Source organism: Embiotoca jacksoni, unplaced genomic scaffold (genome assembly GCF_022577435.1).
Source record: "Embiotoca jacksoni isolate LCO1_2020_lvr unplaced genomic scaffold, fEmbJac1.0.p SCAF_9, whole genome shotgun sequence".
Classification (NCBI taxonomy): domain Eukaryota; kingdom Metazoa; phylum Chordata; class Actinopteri; family Embiotocidae; genus Embiotoca; species Embiotoca jacksoni.
In genome coordinates, this window is record NW_027185447.1 from 19344321 (window position 1) to 19354585 (window position 10265).

The following is a 10265-nucleotide window of genomic DNA, read 5'->3' on the forward strand; positions in this document are numbered from 1 at the left end:
TCGAACACATGGCCACATACCATCGCTCACCATCATCCACACTCCTGCTGCATCTGTGAATGAGCAGCAGAGGGACAAAAGGGATCAACGCTGCAGAGCCAACGGAGAGAGTGACCACCATGACCTCATGGGTCAGCTGGGAGCCAGGAATGAAAAGACTCAGAGCAACCCCCGCCCAACACACACACACACACACACACACGCACACACACGCACACACACGCACGCACACACACACACACACCCAGCGAGCCCTCAGACAACTGAGGCCGCCATGGGAATATGGGAGCGTGGAAGAGGAGGAATCAGCGTTCGTCTGCACGAGCTGAAAGAAAGCGGTTGTGTTTGGTATTTCGGGTCATGCCTTTCTCCGCACATTCCTCACTCTTCTCCCAACAATAAACTGTGTCAGAGCCGATACAACGGGCTCCTTTCTGGATACCTCGCACCGTAAAATAAGCCTCAAAGCATCCAAAGCCACAAACTAAACTCTGAGACTCGGTTGATGACATTCTTCAAACGGTGGAAGATTTGTGGCACTATAAAGGCTCACTATATCTACGAGTGTCACATGGAGCGGGACGCATCTCCACCGGGGGAAATTACAAACAGATTGTGTGTGTACTCGAGGTCGCAGCGCTAATTTAAGTTTGTGGCAGTTACAATTCCAACAACCAGTTGTGGCCCGTGGAATAAAAAAGCTTTTCATGCAAGTTCTGCACAAAATAATGAGCGTTTAATCCAAAAATGCTACATATTTTATTTTTAGGAATTGTGAACTTAGGTTGGAAAAAAAAATAAAACAGGATCGATGTATATCAAATTCTTAGAAAATATGGTGCACAATTACAATTGTTATTGGCAGTTTATTCAGCTGTCAAGATAAAAGTCCTGCATGCAGTAAAAACAGAAAAAAAAAATGCTTCATTCTGTAAAGAAACCGAACATATTAAAATAAATAAATAACTTAAAAGAAACTGAAACAAAAGTTATGTACAGACGTGAAACACTGAGAGGTACTGAACGTAGCCGAATGTTGGTCTTCCCATTTAAACATGGAGAGGTGCAGCTGTAGAGCTGTCACACTTTGGTCTCGAACTCTTTGGGCTGCTCGCCGTTTTCTTGGCAGTTTCACTTTGACAAGTCTTTCAGTCTTTATCTCTGTGAAGTTTAGGTGAGCAGCTCACAGTTTTCTGCTCACAGTTTGCTCTCCTCCTCCTCCAGCGGTCGATTCAAACCCGGGATGAACTTGAGGAGGCGCCGGCGGAAGCTCTTCGGTTTGGGCTTCCTCTGCAGAGAGTTGAAGCCTCCCTGCTTCTCCCCCGGGGCGGACGACCCCCTGACGTAGCTGCGAGTGCTGGCGCTGCGGGTCAGGTGCGTCTTGGCCGCGGTGAAGAGCTCGCTGGCCGGTCGGAGGCGCTGCTGCCTCTGCGGCGGCGGCTGCTCTCTCTTTCTGTCCGAGCCGTCCGAGTCCACGCTGCCGTCCGTCTGGTACAGGCAGGTCTGGTAGAGCGGGTCGTCCTCGGTGGCCGTGCTGAGGAAGCTGGCGCTGCTGCTGGTGCTGCCGGTGCCGCGGAGGGCTCGCTGAGCCGCGGGGCTCGGAGCGCCGAGGCTGCCGTACACACCGGCCGACTCCAGGGACTCGTACACGGCAGCATCGCTCATCACTATGCCTGCAGTGAAGAAGAGCACAGCGAAGACAAGGGATCAGAGAGGAAGCACGAACGTGTAAACTGGGTCTTCGGCCACAGAGGGGGAATAAAATACACAATAAAATATTCAAAATGGATGTTTTGTAATCTGGATTTTTTTTTTTTTTCACTTGGTTTCATATGTTTTAATCTTTTTACTCATTTTTCAAAGTATGAACCCAGAACAAACAAACTGACAGATTATATCAGACATATTAGTCGAATTAACAAAGTTTAAAGGTCATTCAGAAACATAGTAGAACTGGGAAGTTGATGTACTAATACATAATAATACTTGGCCATATCGAGATTGTTTTGTCAGCCAATATATTCTTATGAGACATTTAAAACTCTGCATCCAGAATTAGTTGAGCGGTCAAGACCCATTAAGCGACGTACCGTGAACAAGCCTCTGCTCCTGCACCATCAGCGAGCGATATTCATCCCACTTCTCATGGAGAGTTTGCTACAAAGGAAAAAAAGAAAAAAAAGAAGAGACATTTGAACCGACAGTGACGAGAAACAACATTCAACACAACAACTGGAGATTCTGCATTTTCATACGTAACTTTTCAAAGCAACAAAAGACTGTAAAGCCAAATGGTGTGTGTGTGTGTCCACACCGCAGAAAGTGACACAAAAAGTGTGTTTACAAGTAGCAGGAGCTAAAGGCTAAAGATAACCATAGATGGTGTTCCTGAATGTCATTGAAAATCGATTTAGGATGAACATGGCTGTATTCAAGTTTTTTTTTGTACTGATTTAGTCTTCTGTCAGGTTGAGTTTTTGTTTGTTTTTCTATCCGAGTCCACAATATGATCACTTTTTCTAAGAAATCTCAGTACATCTGAAATGCGTTCAGCAGCAGGTTAATCTTTAAAATGCTGGATTAGTCTCTCAGAAGGCGGCTGTGTTGCAGCGGATTACGGCCGGACAGCTGCTGTAATCTTTGGGGAAAAAAGCTCGCTCGCTCAGAGTCAGGAATGTCTGCAGCGCTCCGTGAGCCGGCTGCACAAACTGCTGATGCAACAGGTGCTGCCGCCGGGGGGAGACAGGTGTGGAGGGAGGGGGAGGTGGTGGCTATATGTAGCGTAATGTAACATAATGTGTGCGATTGTAAGACTGCTGGATACACAATCAGGCTGACTCACTGCTGATAAACAGTGAAAAACTGCTACGGCAACACAACAAAAAAAATAAAAAAACTCCCAACAACAACTCACCTTCAGATACTGCAGCCGCGCTTCCAGTTCAGCTTTTCGGATTGAGTCACTGTAAACCGTCTCCAGCCTTCAAATGTCAAAACCAGAAGGCAACAACGTTAATAGGCGTAGCAGGAAGCACTTATCAAAACTACAAGGACAGATAATTTGACCATATGAAAGGCTCTTTTCATAAGTCAGAGGTCTGGTGTCGAGCGACAGTTTACAAGCAGTCGGGTGGGTGGTGGTGGTGGTGGGAGGGGGTGGGGGGGGGGACACAAAACATATACGGTTTCCACTCAGACACCCGAGTGCCGTAAATCCTTTTGAATCACATGAGGAAGAACAACTAATATATAAGCTCGTTTGTACAGACTCGAGTTGTTTATATGATTTGCTGATGTCAGTCTATAAAGTCTCTGATGCGGTTCACCTCACTTCTTCTGCAGCAGCTCGGACGGTTTACAGACGGGGCACGGGGGATGGGGGTGCGGGGGATGGGGATGGGGGTGGGGGGCTGCGCTAATTGTCCTTTTAATCTTTTACAAGCAGAGACAGAGGGTTGAGGAAGAGAGCGTGATTCAAATTAAAACACCCACTCAGCAAACTGACGGATATCAGATCTTAAAGATATTATTCAGACTGAATAAAATGAGTAAAATAGGGCTGTTTTTTTCAATTATCTCTGATCTTTCAGTCTATAAATTGTTAGATTGAGAATCTGAGTTTCCCCTGAAGTGACATAACAGGTGTTGCTCCGATGCTCTTCAGTTTGGGGATTTTGCTTTCTCGCCCTGAGATTATGTAAGATTTCGGTGTGAATTTACCTGCTCGCTCTGACTGCCTATTGGTCCATATCGATCATATGACTACTGATAACAAGTATGACAAACAGCCCGAAGGAAATCCTTTTCTACTTGCCCTGATGTTTTCTTGGCCCGACCATAAGCCCAAGAAACCTAAATATACGCAGAGGATGATAATATAAAAGACTGATTAAGTCATATATATATATATATAAATCATATTCTGTATTTCACTGTTATTCTCTTCCTGTTACATCCCTCAGCTGATTTACACGTCACGGTGTCCTCTGATTAAATCTTTGCTTGAGTTATGCCGACCTCGGCAGCAACAGAGACCGCAGGTTTAGTTTTTGTTCCCAGATTTATTTGAACTTTAGAAGAACTTCCCATTTTCCATCTCTGGCAGGGAGTTGAACAATTAATTAACATCCTGTCTAATCGATTTACTGTTTCATCAGCGGAACAAACTGAACATATTTATTAATGAATCAGAATCTGAGAAGTAGAAGTGTTGGGGCAGTGTTTTTTTCTGTGTACCTGATTGTGTTGCCGCAGGCCCTGATGAGCTGAACGATCTCTTTGTGTCGAAATCCATCCACGGTGGTCTCGTTCACACTCGAGATGGTGTCACCTGCACACACACACACACACACACAAAAAGCATGTGTTAACCCGCAGCCCAGTTAAAGGATGCACTTCAATCCACTGTGGCTTCAATTACTGCAAGAGGCAGCCAACTGAGGCGAATTGGAATTGAGTTTTAAATGAAACCATCGACACATGTGCCACACAAATGTTGGGAGGGCCGTCACCGGGCCGCTGTCGCCTCACGTGACGGGAAGCAGTTTGTTTCAGTACGAAATCTATTTGGTGTGTAGCGTTGAAGCCATCAGCAGTATGAATGTCTATTTATGTGCGAGAGAGTCACACGGTTCCATTTGAGGCTCGGTGGAGTCATTCGATGTGGACTCAGACGTGACAGAGGCCTTTGTGAGGCTTTCAAGACAAAGCCTACTTGCCTCTTTCAGAAAGCACCGCGGTGAAGTCACCAGCGTTCGCAGCAAGACACACGAGGACAATAGAGCAAGCATGCGAGGAATGTAGGAAGTGAAACTGAAGTGACACACGTAGGTTGTGACTAAACCGTCACGGGTTTGTAAACCAGAGATAATTTATAGGAGCGAAGCACAGCTGCAGCGCTCCCGAGCATGAAATAGAGCAGAAAACTGCTCATTTGACTAAATTACTCATTCACTGATCCTCTCCTGTGAAAAGAACAAATGTACATGTTGGTTTAGTTGCTTCTATTTTTGAGGATTTTTTTTTTTTTTATTTTTTTTTTTTTAAATGGACCAAACAGGAAGCCAGACATGTTTCTCAAATAAAAATATCCCTTCCTTAAAAACTGGCTTGCCTGTCTCTATCTGGCACGGTGGTGAGAGGAGCTGGCAAATAACGTGCCGGCTGAAATAGCAGCCCATTAAGTTGTTTGTTGACTGGGAAAATGAGTGGGCACGCACGATTAGGTACTTCCCCAAACAGCCGGCTGAAACTCACAAGTGCTTTTGTTGACGTACGGTACACACAAGTGGAAGAGGACGAACCGAAGAAGCAAAACCTAGTGCCACGCTCACTTCCTATCCCGTCTATTTCTGGCGTTTTCAAGGTTATTTCAGGCTGAGATAAGAACAGAAAGAGCGAAACATACAGAAGGACCAAAAAAAAAAAAGAAAAAGAAAAAGAAAAGGAAAAAGGAGAAAGAAAAGGTTTACTCACCAACTTTAAGTCCGGCTTGCTGGGCCGGGCTGTCGTCGTGCACCTTGAACACAAACGTGCACATCTCCACCGAGTTCTGGTCCTGATGGTGGAGGCCGTAAGTCTGAAAGAGACACGACAATCACACTGAGCAAAAGAAAGACTTATTCCTGATGTCTGGGGATTGTTTTACACAACGTGACTGATGTCATCCGTCTTGAAATAATGCAACTACACAATGCAACTCTGAGAAACCGCCGAGTGACGCGCTCGGGAAGCCGTGACGGACAACGCTGGCAAGAAGACGGAACCGGTGGACGTGCAGCGACGTGACGCAAACAAGCGAGCCAGCAGGTTTATTTCCTCTCTCTGATGAAACGGAAACCGCTGGTGGATTTTGGTAATTGTACAACATTAAAGCGACTGTAAAAATAAAGACACTTAATGAGCATTTTACTCACAAAAAAAGATGGAAGTTCACTTGCTGGAAAATAGTGGAAAACAACAATGTACTTTTATTCAGCTACTGCACATAATAACTGCGATTTAGTATTTTTCCTCAAACGTATTGTTTTGATTGACCAACAGTAAAAAAAAAAAACCACCAAAATATTCAATTCATAATGATATAAAAATGAGAAAGCAGCAAATTCTCTGCTCAAACTAGAAAATCGTGATACTTTTACTGGACTAAATGATCCGAGTGCCTCTCCAAACACCAGGCGCCACTAATATTTTGTTGTCTTGGAAACTGTTTGCGTTACTTCCACATGTATTTACATGCGCTTCCCGGTTTCCGTCACCACATCGTCTCTGCAGCAGGTCAGAGTGCTGCAGGACAGACAGACTTCCCCCTATTGCACAGCTATCACGCAACTATCACGGAGCTGTCAGTCAGCCAACACGCTGCTGCTGAAGGAGCCTTTTCACTTAAACAAAAAAACAGGCCGAACGCACCAAAAAAAACAACCAAAAAACCCACAAGCGTCTCGTTAAATAACACAGAAGTTATCAAGCTTTCCATCTGCTACAGTCAAGTGTCACATATTAATAGACACGAGTGTGTCCTGTAGAAAATAGCCTGTCTCTGCTGCTGGTTTCCTCCTCAGCCGCCCGAAAGATAAACTTTGAACCATGCAAATATGGTCGAAATGCAAATATTACATTTACATGCTGGATCCTCGTCCACGTTGACTTAACAGATACGGAGGGAGGAAAACCACCAGAAAAACACAGCAGTCTCTTTTCTCGGCCCGACCATCAAACCGGTCGACCCTCATGATCTCACTTCCTGCTGGCCGCGGGCGGGCAGGAAGGGCGGGAACCCGGGAGATCGGAGCGAGCGTGTGAGCAGAGCGCACGGCTTAAAATACAAAACGCTGGGAGCAGGATAAATATATAAATGAATAAAAGATCTCCCCTTCCCTCAAGTCATGGGATTAACATCATCGAGTTATTTGCCCGATGCGTGACCTTTCACCCCCCCCGCCGGCGCAGGCAAATGCTCGGATTAAGCGACGCGGGCCGAGATGATGCGCACGCTTCAGTCACTTAAATTTCATCACCGGCTCGCAGAGACTTGGCCGATCGCGGGAAATCCCGTTAAACGGCACTCGACGGGGATCAGAAATTTCCCATCTGCCTCCGTCGCCCGTTAATCTTCTTACCTGGATCTCAAAACCGAACGTCTCCTCTTCTTTTTTCTCCAGGACCACCACCTTCCTGGAAAAAAACAACAACAAAAAAAAAGCAACATATTTTATTAAAAGTTCAACGCATGAACACTTTTCTGTTTGTAGTTCAGACATCACGACGTCTTTTATAGCCTCAGATCTCATATGAGCAACTTTTTTTTTTTTTTATTGTACTGCTTTGCAGCAGCAGAGGAAGAGATGTTATCTTTTATTATGAAACTTATTCTTCTTCCTTTTCAAAGATTGCTACCAGCGGCGACCTGATAATCGATAGTGCCGCATTTCCTGTCTGTCTATACCGACTTTGTCAGAACATTACAACGCAGGTTGGTTTTTAGTTTTCAAACTTGTCTTCCCTTTAAAATGACCCAATGTGTGATTTTTATAGCCGGTTCATGAGGACAGAGGCAAATGCTAAATGATGACATTTATCTAGACTCATTTATAAAACAGCACCTTTGTACATAAAGTGAACAGAGGAGGAGGGGTGGACGTCCAGAGGAGTTTAAATGTCCGGATTCATGTGCACATCCTTATCTAAATTGCATAACAAGACATCTCTGCTGGCGGCACAGGACTCAGTTTGTGTCCGGCAGCATGTGGACGTCACAGACAGACAGAGACACAGTCTGTTGGACTGAAGGACGTCAGCGTTGGACGTCGCCCGCAGGAGAAGACATGAAAATTCATGACAACCCTCACGAATGTCATACATGACAATGGCTGCAATCACTAGAGATCACTGTCCGAACCGGCCCCAAGTCAGAGACGACGCTGCTCGTCGGCGACATGTTGGCACCAACAGATTCGTGTAAGAAGAGGGAGAAATGTTGGGGGGAAGGGGTGGTGGTGGAGGGGGGGGGGGGTCGTACCTTTGTGGTTCTGGTGACTGTGTCAGGGGTTTCCACTTCTGCAGCCCGCCAGCCTGCGTAGAGAAAACGAGAAGATGTGAAGCATGTCAGACACCTGCAAAATTACTCATAAAGAACCCCCCCCCCTCCAACCCCAACCATTTCCTGGACACACCTTTAGCACACATCATCGCATCAACCGGTCCGTCAGGTCGTTAAGCTGCACACGTGCTATGCGGTGTGTTTATGGTTGTTGTTTTTTTGTTTTTTTTTAAGCCACTGAACTAATACGCAAGCATGGGAATATATAACCAGAAATGCGTGTCTGGCTTGTCTACTTTACGCCGTCACAACATCAAAACAAAGCCCTGAATCTAAATTTAGCCCTAATTTTCACACCAGATCAGGCGCCTTCAGGCTCTTAAACTGCTGACTGATCAGAGAATTTACACCGTTTACACAAACTCCAGTCTGCTAACAGAAACAAACAAGACGCAGTGGTGAGCTCCAAGCCGGGGCCACAATAACTGCATTGAGAGGAAAGCCGAGTCAGCAGCGGGTCAGCTACCTGACTGTGTAAATAAGGAAGGTATCTGTCCAGAAGGCTCCACTAAATCACTTAAATCAAATCCACCTCTGTTCGAACTCAATCATTTTCAAAAGTTGGCCCTATGAAAGGCCGCTTTGTGTCCGCAGTCTCTCTGGGTAGTAAAATGTTGCTTTCTTTATGTCCCAACACTTACAGAATTGTCCCACACTCGTCTCAATGGGGGCATTTATTTCCCAAATACCCACAGACACCGACGGGGGTGGCTGGAGTAGGACCTCCGGCCCTGGGCAGGCACAATGCAGTGTTGTAGACCCTCACTCGCACTGTGTGTGTGTGTGTGTGTGTGTGTGTGTGTGTGTGTGTGTGTGTGTGTGTGCCTCACTTTACAGTACACTGTCACACATGTCTGCCTTCCAACTGGGAAGTCCACATTTGACAGAAATTAAGTTACAGAACAGAATTAAATGAAGTTTCTGAGGGAGAGAGAGAAAAGCAGCCCGTAAAATGTGATTATTGACCTACTAGACAAGCAAATCTGTAACCTGCAGTGTGCAACACGGGCAACAGCCGGGGTCACTCTTGACCATCAGGGAAGGAGGGCGGCCGTTCCTGGAAACTGTTCTTCAAACTGGGGGGCTTAACTAATCCACGCCACACATGTGGTCGCCGGGATAAAACGATTGATTTGTTCCAGGCTATTTTCAGCGCGCTCTTATTTTGAAATAAAGGCAACATGTAGTAGAGAGTCATAGCAGGTGAAATAGTCCTGAGGCCAGTTTTCAGCTGAGCTTAATACATTTTAGTGTTAAAATGACAAGTGTTTTACTTTGTGTTTTAACTCTCAGACAACTATTGGTTCCGCTTAATTGTGAATCACCAAAAGCAAGCTGCAGTATGTTAATAAACCCAAACCACATCAAAGTTTCTCAACATCCTAAAAACAACCAAAAAGATTTGTATCCCAAAAAGAAGTCTTATTTCATTCTGTAATAAATCCTGGTACAAAGACCTGCACTACCTGACACAACACACATCAGATTCATTGTCTGGGTGGTCCACACTTGCCCTTGGATGGGCTACTGTTGACCCCGAGTCAGATGCCCTCTGCAGATACACTGTGAGCAACTTTTCCAAACATTTCCAGATAAACATACTGAATATACTTTTAAACACTTCATTGTCTTGTGAAATTATAACATGAATAATCCAGTTCAAAATTGGAAATGCAGAAATTCGTAAATAAATCCAATTATTCCGCCTTTTTTTTATTATTATTTGGTAAAGTTTGAACTTTAAAAAGTAAACAATAACTTTTAAGAATATAGAAAATAACTCACACTATCTAGTTTTCATCAAACTTTAAAGTAAACTCTCTCGCAGGAGTTTAAAAGGACTTCTTACCTTTCTGTAGTTTCTGGGCAGCGTCCCTCCAGAGTAAGCCAGAGTCTTGTAGTTGTAAACCTCCGCGGAGTTGGTCGGTATGTCCGACGTCCTGCATCCGTCCGACTTTGACGAGGGGAAATAAATGTCGTTGTCCGGAGCCGTGTGTCCACTCTCCGGCCCGCTGGAGTTCATCTTCTTCAGCCGCCTGAACGTCATTGTTGTTGAAAGTAAAAGACAAAAAAGTAAAGAAGCAGACTCGTCGCTATGGTCCTCCCGCAGAGATGGAAACCACCCGAGGAAGATGCTGAGCGAGTTTTGAACCTTCAACGTGGA

The 10265-nt window shown here is 45.2% G+C and overlaps 1 protein-coding gene across 1 annotated transcript; it reads right to left on the bottom strand.

Annotated features, from left to right (window-relative positions):
* Window positions 1-741: 741 nt before the first annotated feature.
* tamalin (trafficking regulator and scaffold protein tamalin) lies at window positions 742-10265 on the bottom strand. The gene is made up of 8 exons (XM_069141460.1): window positions 9951-10265; window positions 8021-8073; window positions 7122-7176; window positions 5476-5578; window positions 4237-4330; window positions 2915-2981; window positions 2091-2157; window positions 742-1673 (listed from the first exon to the last, which is right to left on the bottom strand). The coding sequence occupies exons 1-8, from the start codon at window positions 10146-10148 to the stop codon at window positions 1198-1200; spliced, it is 1113 nt and encodes a 370-aa protein (XP_068997561.1). The 5' UTR covers window positions 10149-10265; the 3' UTR covers window positions 742-1197.